This window comes from Camelina sativa, chromosome 14 (genome assembly GCF_000633955.1).
Source record: "Camelina sativa cultivar DH55 chromosome 14, Cs, whole genome shotgun sequence".
In the NCBI taxonomy this organism is placed as follows: Eukaryota; Viridiplantae; Streptophyta; class Magnoliopsida; order Brassicales; family Brassicaceae; genus Camelina; species Camelina sativa.
Window position 1 is genome coordinate 8,759,900 of NC_025698.1, and position 17,313 is coordinate 8,777,212.

Sequence of the window (17,313 nt, forward strand, 5' to 3'; positions counted from 1 at the left end):
TGTGTGCAGATGTGTACCGTACAGATACAAGAAACAAGAAGTCAATGGGATTGAATCCACAGAAATCGAAGTTCTTCTGATCAGTGCTCAAAAGGGCAAAGGAATGTTGTTCCCAAAAGGTGGTTGGGAGATGGATGAATCAATGGAGGAAGCAGCTTTGAGAGAGACGATCGAAGAAGCGGGTGTTACAGGAGAGCTTCAAGGGAAGATTGGGAAATGGCAATACAAAAGCAAAAGACATAACATCATTCACGACGGATACATGTTTGCTCTCCTTGTTTCTCAAGAGTTTGAGCTTTGGCCCGAGGCCGAGATTAGACAACGCAGATGGGTCAGTTTGGATGAAGCAAGAGAAGTTTGTCACAACTGGTGGATGAGAGAAGCTCTTGAAGCATTCGTTAACCTGAAATGCCTAACCAACGATGAGAGTTGGAACCTGAATTAGTAGTACGATGTTGTTTAGAGTTGGTGGAACAGAGCTTTTGACTTTGAAACCCCTCTACATTGAGCTGATGCTTCCTGAGGGGATTCATTTGGTCACAGCATCTCTCTCTCTGTCTCTTGAGAGGTGTGGAATAGTTTTGATTGTTAGATGAAAGTCAACTTTTGTCTTCTAATTTTATTCATTCTTTTGTACTATTTGATAATTCATTCATTCTTTCATTGTGAATAAAATAATAGACAGGTTCCTTTTAAAACGTTTTCTAACTCGATCACTTAACTTAATCATTTTTCATTATACCCAATGCTAAAACCATCACACTTGGGAAACATGAATAAAGAAGCAAACATTACTACTAACTCCCTCCTTTCAAAAACATGTAGACAAAGGTTCAAGGGTAAACATTGAAACCGTCTAATATCTCACATTATGTGATGAGATGAACCAAGTTTTGCTTTACAAAGCAACATTAGTTAAACAACCAAAAAAATGAAAATCGAGCAACAATGAACAAACAGCACCCAGACCAGCTACTGATCATCGCCTTGGTAAGCTATTGCCTCACCAATAGCACCCATGAGATCAGTCTCTACTGTGAACCCACCACAATAGATTACTCAAAGAGTTTCCATTATCGAAATTATTTAATCTCTGAATCTTCTTAATAGCGCCTTTTTTGTCGTAAAGACTTTCCAGAGCATATACGAATCCTTTCCAGCCTTCTCCGACGTCGTCTCTTTGCAACGCAGGCAAAGTCCATGTCACAAGCTGTTTCACGAATTGTACATCTGAGAAGAGAATTTCCGACACCGGAAGTATCGGTAATAGCTGTATCCCGAGCCTACACTCTTTCCACTCCTTAGGCCCGAACCATAGGCTACTGTCTCGCTTTGTAGACCACAAAACACCAACCACACGATTCTCAGCCGTGAAATCTTTAGGATACATAGCGTCACCTTCCTTCACCTGCCAACCAAAAAAGAAAACATAGTGATCAAATTGAAACTGTTGTCGTCTGAATCGGTTTCAAGAATACTGTAATCAAAATAAATCCTCATTAGGAAAAGAAAAATTACTAGTATGTTTTGGTTTGGCGTCAAAAATTATGGTTTGGTTTGACAATCCAATAACCGTATCCAAGAAGAGTTAAACCAAGTTTCTTGGGGTTTGGTTCAGTTAAATTGAATGAAAAAATATCGTTACCTGCCACCACATCTTCGCGGCGTGTATCTCAAGCGTCATGATCGTTGAAGCCGTCTCCACCAGATGCGTGTCCCCGTAAGCTAGCCCTAACAAAGCGGCGGAGTAATAAGCGTTTACGGCCTCGCTCGTGCTCTCTTGATTCCTTCCGTCCCAGAACTCCGTTAACCCTCCAGCCCAAGAGTGTAGCTTGAAATGATCAAAATTTCTGAAACGCGGATAACTAGAATTCGAATGACCACCAATTTTTCCAAGTGTCATGACATCCCCCATTAGACTGTACGCTTGAGCTCTGTATCTCTCTCCCCACAAAGGATCTAACTTAGCAAGCACGGCAATAGCGTAGAGAAAATACCCTACATGATAATGATGATCATTATATATTCCGAACCCAAAATCAGCATGTGAATCTTTTGATCCTAGCTTCGTGACCAAACCTCCCCATTTAGGGTCATAGAGAAACCCGTTTGGTTTAAAACTCCCATCTAACCACGGCTGAATCATGTTCTTCAGGTAAGTTGTAATCTTCGGAATCACATCGAGATAGCAAACTTCTTCCGCTATTAAAGCCAATCTCGCTGCTCTGGCGATCAACTTCCCATAGAAATATGACGAACTCGTGACCTCAGCTGAGGAATTCAAACCGTTAACATCTTTGACGAGAGCCGAGATGATCTCTTTGTGTGAATCTTCTTTTACTCCCTTGATTGAGTGCCACGTCACTGAAACAGGGTCTGGTTTAAGAACCCATGAATCTCCGACAACACCTACCAAATCTCCGTCGATGCTTTTGTACCGTATTTTGTCTAAAACGGTAAATGAACGATCGTCTCTTGCTAAAAGTTTGAGATGGAGAGGATGAGCAAGCATCAGCAGATCTCCAGAGTCTCTCTTCTCCCACTTATACTCCAAAGCAAAAGGCGTTTTGAAATCAGCTTCACCGGAGACAGGGTAACAGCAACTGAACCTGTCGAGAGTCGTTTCGAAATCTTGATTCGAACCGGGTAACACGGCGATTCGGATTACACCCGTAAACACACCACGGCATTTAATGAAAGAGTCGCCGTGTTTGAACAGATTAATCGGCGAAGAGGCGTAGATGAGCCATTTCTGATTGTTGGTGAGATTCGCTGAAAACTTCGTAGATGAGTTTCGAGAAAATGACCTGACCCCATGGCTAGTTGAGATAGTGATCGAGGTTCCTGAGACAGAGCAAGTTACAAATGGGCTTCCTCTGACGAGGAAGAAGCTGAGGTTAGAGGAAGGGAAATCAAGAGTCACGCCGAGGTCGCTGAATGAAGAGATCAGATGAGACTTTCGAGGATTCGGATTGGGTCTGTTTGAACCGGAGATGATGATATCGGCTTTGAATACCTCGTAGATGTAATCGGAGTTAAGAAACAGAGATGGGTATGAGATGGATAGAGGAATCCACGGATTTTATGAGGTAAGGGTGGATATACTCAGCCTGGTCACCTTTTTTGAGTGTGAAGTTTTGAAAGAAGGAGTTCGTGGGAAGAGGGTTTGTGAGGAGATCTTTACTAAAGAAAAGAGAAGGATCCGGTAAAACAGAGGATTTTGTTTCCGGGAAGAGAAACGGAACGTTCTCAGGTCTTGAACTTGAAGAAGCCATTTCTTGAGATAGCTCTGATTTCGCACTCTTTGTTGAATATTGTGTTTTTAGGTCTATTGCTTTCTTGTTTTATAACAGAGAATTAGGATGTATCGTGCCAGTGGGGAAACTGAAACGACATCGGGTTAGAAAAAGAAAGCGCAAAGGTTTTTTTTTTCGATACACGCACCACTTTCACATGCAGTATACCACGTGGAAAATCTAGATCTCCTCAAAAGTCAAAACCTAAAATAGCATCTACGCCGTTAACCGACAAGGCTAAAAATTAGTTTAAATAAAGGCCAAACATGTAAACTAATGGGCCTGGAAAGTATTAGTTTTGTGGCTTAAACCCTAGGACATCGGGAGGGGGATAAACCCTGATTTGTTTTATCTCTCTCTCCAAGGCGCGCGAACGCACGCACGCTTGATCTGATTCTTACAATCCCTACTTTTAAGCGTTTGATGACATATCCCCTTGTCGGATTTTAACTCTCTATATACCTTTGAAAATGGCGGATTCGAGTCCTGAACCAACCGGTGCTACTCCGGCCCCCGTGGGCGTGGGCTCTGATGAGAACGTTACCCAGATTCAGCCGATCCGGATGCCAACCATCGAGGAGATCCGAGCTCAAGAGGTTTGGAACAACTGCGCCGTTCGTGCTGTTACTAGTGGAGTCATGGGTCAGTTTAAATCTCATCTCTTTCTCGAATCTTTATTGATCCATTGCTTCTTTTTTTTCTTCGATTTCATAGGTCAGTGAAAATCACTAAAAACTCTAGTTGAGGATAGTAAAATTGGTTGTACTAAAAACTCTAGTTGAGGATAGTGAAATTGGTTGTACATTCTTTAAATTCGGAGAAAGTGTTCACCTTTTTGAATAGTTGATATGATTCTGAGCTGGTTAATGACTCACTTTAACATTGCACTTATTGTCAGATTTAGTTAGTTGACTTGAGAATGTGAAATCTCGAATCGAATCTGTTGTATACTCTATAAATGCTCTAAATGAAACTATCCTGATATAAAGCTACTCACATAAATGCTCCAATAGCAGAATTTATTCTTAAGTTGATAATGACAATTAGGCAGGCATGTGAAGATATTAAGTTGACTTTTACATTCTCTGTGAATTGGTGGTGTAGGTGGAGGTCTTGGGTTGATGATGGGTCTGTTCTTGGGGGCATTAGATAACCCTATAACAAATGATACGATGACGGCTAGGCAGCAGTTTGTGTTTACAGCAAAACAAATGGGGCAAAGGAGTTGGAATTCCTGTAAGACATTTGCGGTTATGGGTTTGGTTTTCTCAGCAGCGGAATGCATTGTCGAGAAGGTACTTTACTATTGACCTACTCAAATCAAACAAGGAAGCTCCCCTACTGACTCCTAAATTCAAAACCTTGATTGTTCCTTTTACCTCTTTGAAAAAGGCAAGGGCGAAGCATGACACGACAAACACCGCTATAGCTGGATGTGTGACCGGTGGTTCAATGTCCGCTAGAGGTACATCTCTTCCTATCTTTGTATGGACTTTGGATGTTGGATGTTATCTTCATCTATATGCAATGGCATGATTCCCAAACTCAACTCTCCTAGATATAGTTGTTTCTTCAATAATGAGTTCTTCATTTGATCTTTCTTATGTGTTCTTCTCGGTTGAAGTAATTTAAACCACTTTGAAATGTGCTTACGTGGAACATTGTTTCTGAGGAAGTATTAATTGATTGATTTTGTTTCAGGTGGGCCAAAAGCTGCGTGTATAGGTTGCGCTGGCTTTGCAACCTTCTCTGTACTCATAGAGAAGTTCTTTGATAGGCATACATAAGTTAATGAGATATCTAACATACGCCATTGCTGAGATTTTTTTTGCTGCTTAGTGCTTAGTGATATAGTTCATCACTTGAGCACTGGGGGAGAGAAACTAGACTTACAACTTTGAAACATAGAATAAGCAACGGTTGTGTTGATTGAATATTCTTCAATTATTGTTGTTTATTTATTATAGATTTCATTAGACTTGAGGGCTCCGATATTTAAGTAAGTGTTCACAGAAATTAAAGGGCTTGTATTTGCACAAAGTTTTGATTCTCAGAGTTTGGAGTTACCAATGACATTCATTAAACCAGACCTAAAGATTGAAACAGAGTTACAAGTAGATAGGTGGCCAAACAAGTACACTGTAAATTGAGTTTGTATATGAAGAAAAAAGGAACTATCTTCTTGATGTGAAACAACAGAAGAAACTTCATTACAAGAATTACATGTGGTAGACAAGTAAATCACTTACAAATTCGAAATTAGATTTGGTTCGTGGAATGTTATGATCCAAGTCACCCACCAATGGTGAAACAATATGCTCTCGGACCATCATAAATAGATGCTAAACTGTACAAGAAGGTCGCACTTGCGCTAGGAGCATACGCGTGCCCTTCTTCGGCTTTTCTGTTCTTCTGAAGTTACCAGTGACAACGATGATGTAACTTCTCTTTCTGATAGGCATCTCTTGTATGGCCTGAACCCGCTTGCAGGGGGATCACAGGATCCTTGTTTTTCTAAGAAGCTTAACCGTTTCTCAGGATTCTTCTCCAAGTTCTCTGACATTTCTGTAACCGAGCCAGAGCCATTATTAGAACCAGTACAAGACGTTTCCCAAATTCCAAGAGATAGATCAGTGTCAACGTGCCTCGAATCAATGTGCAATGTCAAACCCTTAATCCCAGAGCAGTGATTCTGTTTCGCAGTCATTGATTTACGATCATCAACATCTGTGTTAGAGGATGGTTTGTGAGATTCTTCCGTGACAAGAACAATCTTGCCGAAAAGCACAATGCTTGACATGGGTGTAGAACCATTGACAGCAACCTCTTTGAGGGACTGCTTGGATGTTGCATGGTCATTTGTTTTATTAATAGAAGTTCCACCAATGGATTGGATGTCACTGGTGGACGAGTTAGGAGAAGAGCATCTGTTGTTTTGATCCTCTGAAGCAAACGATGATAGCACTGAGGTTGGAGACTTAGTTCCTTTCTCCATAGCTGACAAATTAGATGGAGGAGACTGAGAATATGGAACAGGGGATTTGCGAGGATAAGGATGTGCCGGTTTCCTCTTTGGACGAGGAGGCGGGATCACAACGGCCTTATTCGATCTTTCACTTATAGTATCAGCTTCCTGAGTCATCTGCGACGAATCAGACAAAATAACAGTCAGATTTCTACAAACTAACTTCATCAGGACTACTGCTGTTTTAGAACATGTAAATATACACAAGACCTTGGAGAAAAACTTTTGAGCATGGCTTCGTATCTGTACAGCGGTTTTCGTACCTATGTGTTCTGCAACAAAAACCAAGACTTAGGTCCTACGGAACTACATGTACAAGCAATAATCTTAGCTCATAATTAAAAGCAAAATGAAGCTTTCAATTCATGAATTAAGTAACCTTGGATTTGACGCCAACCACGACCATAAAGCTTAATAGCTTCAAGAAACCTGTCATGCTCTTCCTCACTCCACTTCTCTCTCTGCTTAGTTACTGTGTACGGTTTCCTAACCTTGAAGAAACAACAATAAACAGAGAGGTTAGACCACATGCAAAGAAAAAACCAGAAACCTGTCGATCTCAATTCTTTTAACAAAACATAGACATACCTTGACAATGTTTTCAGTCCAACAATGACTGGTGGTTCCTTCATTGGAATTGCAACTTCCATTTTCAACATTGCTGCTTAGCTCCTCCTCACTTCGATCCTAAAGTGCAAAATAAAAAAAACCAATGAACATCATCAAATCAAAAGCTTTCTCTCTTCGTATAAATTCGTTAAGCTTTCAGTAATTGCGTCTTAAATTCATCAATCTGTAGTTAAATTACCTCAGCGGCCATTTGGAAATATATTCTGACAAGCCGCTAATTAGATTCACCGGTCTGGTCAGATCGAAGAGACGACAATAAGGAAAAGAGAATAAACTCTCCGCCCGCCCAGGAGATAAAGAAGAGAGAGAACCTACTGTTTTTTTTCAAAAATTTTCTCGAGAAATCAATCAAATTCCCGGAAACAGGAAGATTTTTTTCCCGAGAAAATTACAAAAGTTGAGAAGAGGAGACAGTGAAGAGAGAAGAGAAGGTACCAGAAGCAGAAGGAGCAAGTGACCAATATTTTAAATAGCTGATATGTGCCACGTCACACATCTTTTTTTTTTTTTTTAATGTCAAATGGAAATTTCGAGAAGGTACAGAGTCCAGACATGTTGTGGCTCAGAACAAACCTAACCTATATCACTCACTCTCGCTCCCTTGGCCGTCAGAACCACGCGTGTCTCCCACAAGAATCTCATCTGTTGTTTCTCTTTCTCTAATCCGGGAAAATAATAATGGATAGAAAAGTGTGGTGGTGGTGGAGAGTCGTAGAGAGATTAGGGATATTGAGTTTTTGTAATTATTGTGAAGATATTTTTTTTTGTTTGCTTTCTTATCCGTCTCTTGACTTCTTCTTACCCCACTTGCTTTCTTGATATTTTACAATTTTTCCTCAAAAACTTGTCTGGTTGTTCCTTTTATAACCTTGATTTTTTTTTGTTAAAGGCGAAAAATATATTTTTAGATTAAGATTGATCCTAATTTATTATATACAGTAGGTTTCTTTTCAACTATCAATTAAACCAAGCTAGAGTTAGACTACATCAGTTAAATAAAATAACCAATAAAATTAAAACATTAATACAAATCAGTTCTAATTTTGCTTATCTATCATCATTCCAATTATTTTAAAAATCTAAAGAATAAAATCAAAAAAAGAACTATAATCAAATTTCTCCATTCTCATTTCCAAATCTGACACCACGAAATCCCGATTGGCGCTCTTGCCAGATTGTGAGGTTTGTTGGATTGTTGTTCACAAAGTTCTGATTTCTCCCCCAAGTCTAACTCGGCTAATGAAACAAGAGATCCTCGCCTCTCTCTCTGTGAAACCCAAATCGCTAAACATGTAGACAATTTGTTTTGATTACTCACAAGTACGATATTTTATCTTTCATATGAATGACCAATGTGTATAAATACCGGTATGTATGTTTTTGTTTCCTTAAATTGGTGGTATAAGTAGAAAGGACTTAGGGGTTTGGTATATAACTTGAATGACTAATTTTGTTTCGATTGTACTTTTATTTCATGACCTTGCTTCATCATGGTAGTGCTCATATTGTTACAAGTAGTACTAATTCTTCCACAACATTGTTAAACTGTTCTCCTATCATCTTCTTTGCAGTTTAGAAGCAGTGGATGGTCACAAGATAAGTGTACGACTTCCTCTTTGTGTAAGTTTCTTTTAACATTGTCTTTTCTACATGTCTTTCTCTTTTGGTAAATTCAGTTTTTTCTATCTTTCTTTCAATTTGTCGTGTTTGGTATTTGCTTTAGAAAACCAAAGATTTGCATGCGTTGATCTAAGTGTGTGTATAAATAGTAGAAGTCATTGTTGGTACAATAAATTTACCGCAACTTTGAATCATTAACTTAGTATATAGATATAAGTCAATTTGTAGTTTGCTTAGAAGAAAGTGACCAAAAACTGAATATTAATATATCTATATAACAAGGTGAATTGTTGGATTATTATTCTTTTCAAAAAAACCAAAAGATGGATTGTTGGACATGCTTCTATTACAAAACTTACAGCGGTTAAGACATCTCATGGTGGTATCTCTAGGAATTGTGGTCTCCTTAAGCTCACATAATAGGGTTGAGTCAAAATGCTAGAAACTCATGTAGTATGTATGTTTGTATTCTTCATAGCAACTTCACACTGGTTGGAGTTTGTTTTTTTTTTCTGATTATAATTGTGCATTGTTTTCTGTTAGGTCAATGTCGTTAAGATTATTCTCAAACCCACAACAACAACAGCAAACACCTCAGCTGTTGTTTCAAACTTAGCAATAGATGTTTCAGCAGCAGCAGACCAATTCTTTCTTCTCGCAATCGCTACCGCAACAACAACAACAACAAACAGAAAATACAACAGCTGTATTTGTTCACCAACGTTAAGCTTAAGCCAATTACAGTACCAAGTGGACCTATCTTCATCCCGATTCTCAGAAACTCCTACTTTTTTTTTTCTTTTCTTATTAGAGTTTGCTTTAGAGATTACGGTTATTGGATAAATTGTTACAATTTTTGTTCAAATTGTGAAATCTTGAAAAACATGAACTTGTTGCTCTCCTAAATTTGATATTTTAGAGTCTTTGATGCAACGACTATTGATCTTTTATTCTTTATATTTAGAGAGAAGATATTGGATTATAGAAATATCACAAAACATGCAAATACTAATGCATCAAAGTTGCTATTATTTCCCATTACTCGCCTCAGACTAAATAAGTTTTTAGAAAAACACAAAACTAACAAGGATTCATTGATTCAATAAAAGTACCAAACAAACTCAATACTAAAATAACTTGCAAGTTAATAATTCACTTGACAAATTGATCAACAAATAAAATTTAAAACAATCCCGCAGCGTAGCACGAATATTAACCTAATATTATTAAAAACTAACGATAAATAAAGGAAATAGTGTCTGTATTTCTGTAAGTGCAACATGTCAGCATTTTAGATAAGAATGTTTATCTTTTAATATATAAGGGATAATTGGTAAATTAGCTCTAATTCTTATATATTACTTAAATTAAATCCTATCACATTTTCTAACGTGAGATTTTTCCTCGCAACGAAGACTTTAGTAAACAAAAAACAGTATTTTCAGGTAACTAAGTTTTCTTACGGTCAGTTTACACTTCCTAATTTCGAGCAAAAGGAAGTAAACAAAATAATATCCCGAGACATCGATTGATTTAATACATTATCTCTTTAGTCTCTTTAATCAAAAGTTCAAAACCCAAATAAGAATTAAACAAAAAAGATTATTAATGGTTGGGATAATGGGCAAATCAGTCACATCACATGGTGTCGGATGTGACAACCGTATTACTTACTTAATCACTCGCACTATATGAGCCACAATTTTGATATGGCCAGATCACCCCCATTCCTCCTCTCTTTAATTTTTTTTTGTTTCATTCTTTTAATACTTTTGAAAATAAAATTGAAATCATCCCTCTCTGAATTTCTCCCCAATTATATTTTTAAAAACAAAAAAAAAGAAGAGATTTTTCCCTCTATTTATTTACATGAAAGATATATGGAGGTCCTTAAAGTTCCTTCTCTATTACGCAACTTCATATTTTTTTTGTCGCATTTGTCTACAAGAAATTAAGGTTCAAGCACTTATGGCAATTTTACCAGGAAACGATATCAAAGTGATCTCTCTGATTCATAAATAACTTCGTAACCCAGTTCAAGAATTGTTCTCACTCTACTAAGTCCAATTCCTCCTAATCTCTAAAACTCTGTACAATCTCTCCTAAAAGGTTTAAGTACTCACAGCTTACCAAATATAATTTTAGCTGGTGGCAAACGACTGATTTGTTGTGAGAAGTTCCGTATCTCTATTTTCTGGTGTGAACTGCAATTGGAGAACCAAGTCTTCATCGGATCTGTCTATTTTATAACTGCATCCTGTCACAACCCCATGTTGTCTGTCAGATTCAAGCAAAAAAAAATTCAGAAAACTAAACGATGAACAATTGTTGATATCTCCAGTAGACCAAAGTGGAAACTTACAGTGAATCTATGTACTATATACCATGATTGATACTCAATCTTTGGTAGGTTCATCGTCGTTCTTCTTGGAAAATATGCAAACATGGAAGTTTCAATACAAGACCAAGATAAAAAGCAAAAGAAGCACTAAAATATTATATTCGATCAGCAGTTTTGTCATATATGCGAGTGATGCAGGGAAAGGACCAACCTCCAATACAGATTTAGCTTCAGAATCAAATGTTCTGCAAAGTATCTCATACTTCGCCGAGAAAGTCTGCAATAACAAAAAAATGTACAAGTTCTTTTCATGAATGCCTTATTCAAAGATAATGAAAAAATAAGACTACTGATATTGTACCGGAAGATTAGCTTTCGATGGCGAAATGCTTGATATTCTGTATCTGCATCAAAAACAAATGAGATTTCAGATGTTTGGAAGAGATAAGTAAAGACTCAAAGGAAACAAATTACTGACTATAGCAAGAAATTGAAATATTAGGAACCCATCAACACTTCCACAAAATCTCATTTGAGTTGTTACATGCAATAAGATCATCTTACCCTAGCTTGCTCATGTAGAAACTCATTGCCAATGCATTGGATGTTAGAACAGTTAGCACAATAGCACTCATCCGATTCTGAGAAGAACAAGAAAAAACACAATCTACCATCAGCAAGCTCTATGAATCTGAAAACAGAAGCTAGTGCCATCAATACTGAAAAAGAGGGGAATATGAGAGGCCAATTTTGGAATCAACCTTAGAAGCAATGCGCTCAATCAACTGCATTAAAAAATCTCCTAGTCCTTTTCCTTGAACCCGGGATTCAAGCTGTATTTCATACACATAAAGGACAGGTATCTCTTCCTCTAAAGTAAACCGGTAATGCACAAATCCAGCTATCTGATTACACCCTTCCATGCAAGTTCTCCGAGTAGATGTCTCATAGTCTTTACCATAACGCATCTCAAGCACAAATATATAATGTGCGTCTGCAGAAGACATCTCCTTACGCTTCACCTTTGCTTGAATTGGCCAATCAGACCCATAAAACCCTTCCATGTTCGTCTGTGAAATTACAAACATCATGCACAAACAATAAATTATCACGAAACTCCTAAAGAGTATATGTTCAGAACATTTTAATCCTGCTTCATTCTCCTTTTTACCTCCAAGAGATTTCGAATGTACTGCTTCACAGATGAGGGAAGTCTATCTCCACGGCCAGATTCCAGGTACACAGATAAATCTACAAGATGTAAAAACCACACAAACACAGAGTTATCTCAATGTCAAGAGACTCTTTCTGTGAATTTAAACCAAACCAAGTACAATCCCTGAAAACAACTTATAAGCAAACATTAATCATAACTAAGTAATTAGAGCACACTTGATCATAAATAACCAAAGTCTGCATGAGAAAGGATTCATAACTTAATCTAAAACCATGTTATCTATGTTAAACAGAACGAATTCAAACTTACACTGTATCTACTTCATATTTATGTTTTATCATCATCAACAATTGTAATACCTTAAAAGAGTCTATGCATCAAATCAAACCCAAATTCTGAGAAACTGGCGGAAATCAAATAGAGCAGAAGCAAAAAAAAAAATTACCATTGTTTTGGTAACGGCGGAAAGAATCAAACGGAGAAAGAGGATCGGCAATTGAAGAAGCTTTTTTGATAAGGTCATGAATCGTTTTCTTCTTCTCCAAAATCTGCACCAACAACTCTCGAAACATGTAAAATTTCGAATGCTACGAAACCATAAACTTTAATTCCGAGATTTCCTTTTACCTTTCGCCGTTTCTTCAAATCCATTGCTCGCCTTCTCCTCACCGATGATCTCTCCTCTGTCTCTCTCTCTCGTTCCTTCTCCCCGTCTGAAATGATTCGGTACGAGCCGGATCCATCAAACGGGTTTCGACCCGAAACATATCCGACAATGATTTATATATGATGTCAGCTAGCCCAAAGGTTTTGTTTGTTCATCAAGTTTAAATTGAGAAGCCCAACTTCTTTTTATAAGCTCTTGTTCGGTTTATTTTAATTAAGAAAATCAATTTGTTCAAGTTTGATTAACATGAGACCAAGTTGGTGAAAGAACTATGTTGGATAATCAAAATTGAATTTTAATTGATTTTCAATTTGATATTTGTACACATAGATTCTAAACGCAACGACAAGTATTGAACAAAACGTTTGAAGTTCTCTCTCTGGCACAAAAGGTGAATTTAGGTGTGAGGAGCTTTTCTCTTCTTATCAGAGACAGATGAAGCTTCATCAAGTTTTGACTGACCAAAAACTGACCTGCAAAATTCCAATAAGTTGATGGATTTCAGAAACAAAAACAGCTTGATAGAATTGTTATATTGAAGAAAGAACAAGATGGGTCAAATCTCTTACCCGCACGTTGAGCATTTCTTGTGATGCTCACAGAAAATGGACAGACACACTGAACATATGTAGCCCATATCGATTGTCTTCTTGTGGCAGAAACACCTGCAAGTTTTGTACTTAGAACCATCAGTTCAGTTATACATATGCAGCGGAGACCCGATTACATTGAAGAGACAGTGATTTGATCACTTACGATGCTCGAAAATCAACACCTATGGGTTTAGGAAGCTGTACAAAACCGCGGGAGTGCAAATCAGTTGCAAAGATTGTCTTTTTGAGCATAACAAAACAAACAAAAGTCAGTTAGCACACCATTAAGTTCGCTAAATGAAACGAGTCATTAGAACTTGAGTTGAAAGCATACCGTTAGATACTGAAACAGCCCATCCAACTGTTTAGGTGTGTGATGTACACCACCGGTTATATAAGATGCCTACAGATACGCCAGGTAGTAAAAAAAACTGACGCATATGTTGAGCTTGAGAAGTTGAAGATAGGGTTAAATGAAATTACCTGCTGCAAAAACGCTGAGTTTTGTACACCTATGTAACATGAATCTATGGGAACCTAAAGAACCAATGATAAAGCAACTTGAGTTTGGAATATTGAGAAAGACAATCCCACAGAAACAATCAAAAAGAAGATTACCATTAAGCGCTGGGCAGAGAAGATAGAGTTCATAACAGCTACATATCTGAAACAGAACAAAGCCCTTCATGAGTCCAGACATAGAGGAGAACATATTGCATATGGAAAAAGAAAAAGGTTACAGAAGACCATACTGTTCCGGGCCATCTGGAGAACCTTGCAAGCATAAAATCTGTATTTCATATATATGCCAATAGCACAATCAGTTCTATATAATGAGCCTATGCAATGAACAGACAAAAATCATAATAGAGAGGAGTCTATGTCTATATGCAGGAAACAAGACTTTAAGATGAAAATCCCAACAGATGAATCAAGAATGAACTATATATATGACAATTGATTGACACATATATCATACTGAAAACGCACCCGAGGCTGGGGATGAAGATGTCCAGAACGAAAAACCCTCTGTATATCTAGCCAGAAAGTTCAGAGAAAACAATAAAAACGAAGACTGATAAACCAAATATAAAACCAGATGGCCTGAGAAGAGTGGAAGCTAAGGTTTTAAGATTACTAGCAGATGTTATGCAAGCAAAACCTATCAATTTATAAATGCTAAATGATTAGTCTAGAGGATACAGCAAAGAGCCATGGAGAGTGATCCTGATAAGAGACAAGAAGGAGTTCTATCCTCATGCCCTTCCTCCCTGCTGAGCTCCTCATCTTTAGTAACAAAATCTTCCAGTTTCTTCAGCAAAGAAGCAAAGAGAGGAGGCATCCCAGTTCCACTCCTCTCGAAGTTCCCATGATTAGATGTCAAAGACGAATCATAAATGTAATCACAGGAACTGTATCCAGTAGCTATCACTATAACTTGGTTCAATTGATTCAACCCCAAAACCGCATTCAGAAACGCAAGCACCTAGCAATCACCAGATATCTGAATTAACAAACTAAACGAAGCATTGAAACAAAACAAACAAATAATAAATCGTTAGAAACAAAAACTTACATGAGAAAGGAATTGAGAGAATGTAATCGAAGTATTGCTCCAGAAAAGGGGATTCGTATCAAGCAACAAGACTAGAAGACTAACATCGTCTGCAACCAAACAAAACAAATCACGATCAATCAGACTTTTATACGAATGCAGCATCAATGCTTGACGTAAGTTAGGGTCTCGAAAATAAGGACCTGAATACTGCTTAAAAGCAACGGAAGGCATAGTTTACACAAAATCCAAGTCAGAACTATAACAACAGTGTACCGGGAAAATTTCCCGGGGGGAAACGAGATTCAATTATGCTAACACTCAGTTCCGAGAAATCGTCTTTCTCTTCTCCAGCTAGTTCTAAATCGAAGTTTCGGATGCTATGTGAGAGAACTGAGAACTTCCAAAGGGGTGGAATCTGAATTGATTCGGTAGGAGCCGGGTCCGTCAAACGGGTTATGATCTGACAATTATATACGACGAATAAAGCCCAAATATGGCGTTTGTTCAATTTTTAAGCCCAATGGGCATGTGCGTGTCCAATTTATTTAATAATATAATACTCCATTGGAGTATAATTTTTTTGGCGCCATTGGAGAGCATTTGCACGATGGAGCCTAAAAGTAAATTATTGGTTGGTCATTTTCATTAGACGCCCTTCAGCCTCCATGGTACATTGAACCTCACAAAATTCACGTTACACTTTTAAACTCTCCAACACAGATTATAAAATTATAATCCATTCCACTTGCTAGTAATCTTATTATTCTTTTACCACTATGCATAATGTGAGTTTGAGTGATAGCACATCCACATCACTTTTTTTTTGAATAAATTGATCTAAATGACTAAATCTAATCGTCATCTCTTTCCATACTAGCCAGTTTCGGGGTAAGTAGGACAGATTACAGTCCCATGCATTTAACCTCGTGCAAGATTCAACATAATCACTAGTTGCCATATTTAGATAAAACATAAAACTAAATTAAAAAAAGATTAATATTAGTGTCAGTGATTGATTTACTATTTTAAAGCAACCTTCGCAGGCTCCTCACATAAATCCCACTCAAGCTCTAAATAAAAGCTGCAGTTTCCATCACTCTTCTTCTTCAAAAGTTCTCAAAAATCATCATTATCACTTTTAATTACTTCAATGGCTCTTGTTCGTGAACGCCGTCAGATCAACCTACGTCTACCTCTTCCACCTCTCTCCGATCGCCTCCCCTGTTTCTCCTTTCCCTGCACCACGGCCGCCGCTGTCACATCCACCGCTAACACCAACGGAATCGTCGCTTCGGATATCGAGAAACTCCACGTCCTCGGAAGCGGAAACGGCGGGATCGTATACAAAGTCCGACACAAAACCACAGCGGAGCTTTACGCTCTGAAAACAGTCAACGGCGACATGAGTCCGAGTTTCACGAGACAGCTAACGCGCGAGATGGAGATCCTCCGCCGCACTGATTCTCCTTACATCGTACGGTGTCACGGGATCTTCGAGAAACCAATCGCGGGCGAGGTTTCAATCCTCATGGAGTACATGGACGGCGGAAACCTAGAATCTCTCCGCGGCGCCGTGACCGAGGAACAACTCGCGGGGTTTTCCCGCCAGATTTTGAAAGGACTGAGCTATCTCCACTCGCTCAAGATCGTTCATAGAGACATTAAACCTGCGAACCTCCTCTTGAATTCGAGAGACCAAGTTAAAATCGCCGATTTCGGGGTTAGCAAAATCATGATCCGATCCTTGGATTACTGCGATTCGTTTGTCGGCACGTGCGCTTACATGAGCCCGGAGAGATTCGACTCCGTCGCCGGAGAGAACTCCGATGTATACTCAGGCGATATCTGGAGTTTTGGATTGATGATGCTCGAGCTATTCGTCGGACATTTCCCGTTGCTTCCTCAGGGACAGAGACCTGATTGGGCGACGCTGATGTGCGCCGTGTGCTTCGGAGAACCGCCGCGCGCGCCGGAAGGATGTTCCGACGATTTTAGGAGTTTTGTTGATTGTTGTCTACGTAAAGAACCGAGTGAGAGGTGGACGGCGTCGCAGCTTCTCGACCACTCTTTTCTCCGTGTAACTGTTTAGATCCGATTGCTACGATAAGCACTTGCATTGTTACAAAATCGTATGTATATTCATTACAATTAAAATGTGCGTGATACAAAATGGTGTCGAGATCATTATTCCTACGAAACAGGGCAACTCTTACTAGGTCTTTCTTCCTCGCATTTCCCTCTTTACTAGAAGGAGTAAGGAACTGCTACATTTGGTTTGAGCAATTTAAACCCGCCTGTGTAGCCAATCCAATATGACTCCAGCGATAGTTTCCCGTTCTGGTTCAAAGAGCAGATCATGTAGCAACCCGTCGAACAGCTTGATCGACTTATCCGACGAGGAAGCCT

General features: G+C 38.5%; 6 protein-coding genes and 2 pseudogenes across 6 annotated transcripts in view; 3 read left to right on the forward strand and 5 right to left on the reverse strand.

Annotated features, from left to right (window-relative positions):
- Positions 1–689, forward strand: part of LOC104740522 (nudix hydrolase 4-like) — a 1,565-nt gene extending 876 nt beyond the window's left edge. The window contains exon 2 of the mRNA XM_010461141.2: positions 10–689. Within this exon, the coding sequence (XP_010459443.1) occupies positions 10–445 (436 nt within the window). The 3' untranslated portion in view covers positions 446–689. The remainder of the gene's footprint in view (positions 1–9) is intronic.
- Positions 932–3,293, reverse strand: LOC104743375 (annotated as a pseudogene).
- On the forward strand, positions 3,579–5,279 carry LOC104740523 (mitochondrial import inner membrane translocase subunit TIM22-4). The gene is made up of 4 exons (XM_010461142.1): positions 3,579–3,938; positions 4,401–4,591; positions 4,689–4,761; positions 4,998–5,279. Exons 1-4 carry the CDS (start codon positions 3,767–3,769, stop codon positions 5,081–5,083), a joined length of 522 nt encoding a protein of 173 aa, XP_010459444.1. The 5' UTR covers positions 3,579–3,766; the 3' UTR covers positions 5,084–5,279.
- LOC104740525 (protein REVEILLE 7) lies at positions 5,394–7,636 on the reverse strand. The gene is made up of 5 exons (XM_010461143.2): positions 7,130–7,636; positions 6,910–7,008; positions 6,701–6,812; positions 6,532–6,593; positions 5,394–6,438 (listed from the first exon to the last, which is right to left on the reverse strand). The coding sequence occupies exons 1-5, from the start codon at positions 7,139–7,141 to the stop codon at positions 5,668–5,670; spliced, it is 1,056 nt and encodes a 351-aa protein (XP_010459445.1). The 5' UTR covers positions 7,142–7,636; the 3' UTR covers positions 5,394–5,667.
- On the reverse strand, positions 10,409–12,832 carry LOC104740526 (annotated as a pseudogene).
- LOC104740527 (RNA polymerase II transcription factor B subunit 4-like) lies at positions 13,036–15,340 on the reverse strand. The gene is made up of 11 exons (XM_010461144.1): positions 15,108–15,340; positions 14,926–15,014; positions 14,553–14,835; positions 14,340–14,386; positions 14,102–14,139; positions 13,968–14,013; positions 13,833–13,886; positions 13,684–13,752; positions 13,513–13,589; positions 13,326–13,421; positions 13,036–13,229 (listed from the first exon to the last, which is right to left on the reverse strand). Exons 1-11 carry the CDS (start codon positions 15,136–15,138, stop codon positions 13,154–13,156), a joined length of 906 nt encoding a protein of 301 aa, XP_010459446.1. The 5' UTR covers positions 15,139–15,340; the 3' UTR covers positions 13,036–13,153.
- Positions 15,865–17,128, forward strand: LOC104740530 (mitogen-activated protein kinase kinase 7-like). The gene has a single exon (XM_010461148.2). The coding sequence runs from the start codon at positions 16,058–16,060 to the stop codon at positions 16,994–16,996; it is 939 nt and encodes a 312-aa protein (XP_010459450.1). The 5' UTR covers positions 15,865–16,057; the 3' UTR covers positions 16,997–17,128.
- LOC104740529 (monoglyceride lipase-like) overlaps positions 17,007–17,313 on the reverse strand; it is a gene marked incomplete in the record, with an annotated part of 4,088 nt that continues 3,781 nt past the window's right edge. Inside the window, 1 exon segment of the mRNA XM_010461147.1 lies at positions 17,007–17,313. Within this exon segment, the coding sequence (XP_010459449.1) occupies positions 17,192–17,313 (122 nt within the window).

Coding starts and splice junctions, on each gene's coding strand:
- LOC104740523 (XM_010461142.1), top strand. CDS start 3,767: ATGGCGGATTCGAGTCCTGAACCAACCGGTGCTACTCCGGCCCCCGTG. Junction 3,939..4,400: donor TGTTACTAGTGGAGTCATGG/GTCAGTTTAAAT, acceptor TTGGTGGTGTAG/GTGGAGGTCTTGGGTTGATG. Junction 4,762..4,997: donor TGGTTCAATGTCCGCTAGAG/GTACATCTCTTC, acceptor ATTTTGTTTCAG/GTGGGCCAAAAGCTGCGTGT.
- LOC104740525 (XM_010461143.2), bottom strand. Junction 6,594..6,700: donor TGGTTGGCGTCAAATCCAAG/GTTACTTAATTC, acceptor TTTTTGTTGCAG/AACACATAGGTACGAAAACC. Junction 6,439..6,531: donor CTCAAAAGTTTTTCTCCAAG/GTCTTGTGTATA, acceptor GATTCGTCGCAG/ATGACTCAGGAAGCTGATAC.
- LOC104740527 (XM_010461144.1), bottom strand. CDS start 15,138: ATGCCTTCCGTTGCTTTTAAGCAGTATTCAG. Junction 14,387..14,552: donor ACTCTCCATGGCTCTTTGCT/GTATCCTCTAGA, acceptor CTTTCTGGCTAG/ATATACAGAGGGTTTTTCGT. Junction 13,887..13,967: donor TCTCTGCCCAGCGCTTAATG/GTAATCTTCTTT, acceptor TTGGTTCTTTAG/GTTCCCATAGATTCATGTTA.
- LOC104740530 (XM_010461148.2), top strand. CDS start 16,058: ATGGCTCTTGTTCGTGAACGCCGTCAGATCAACCTACGTCTACCTCTT.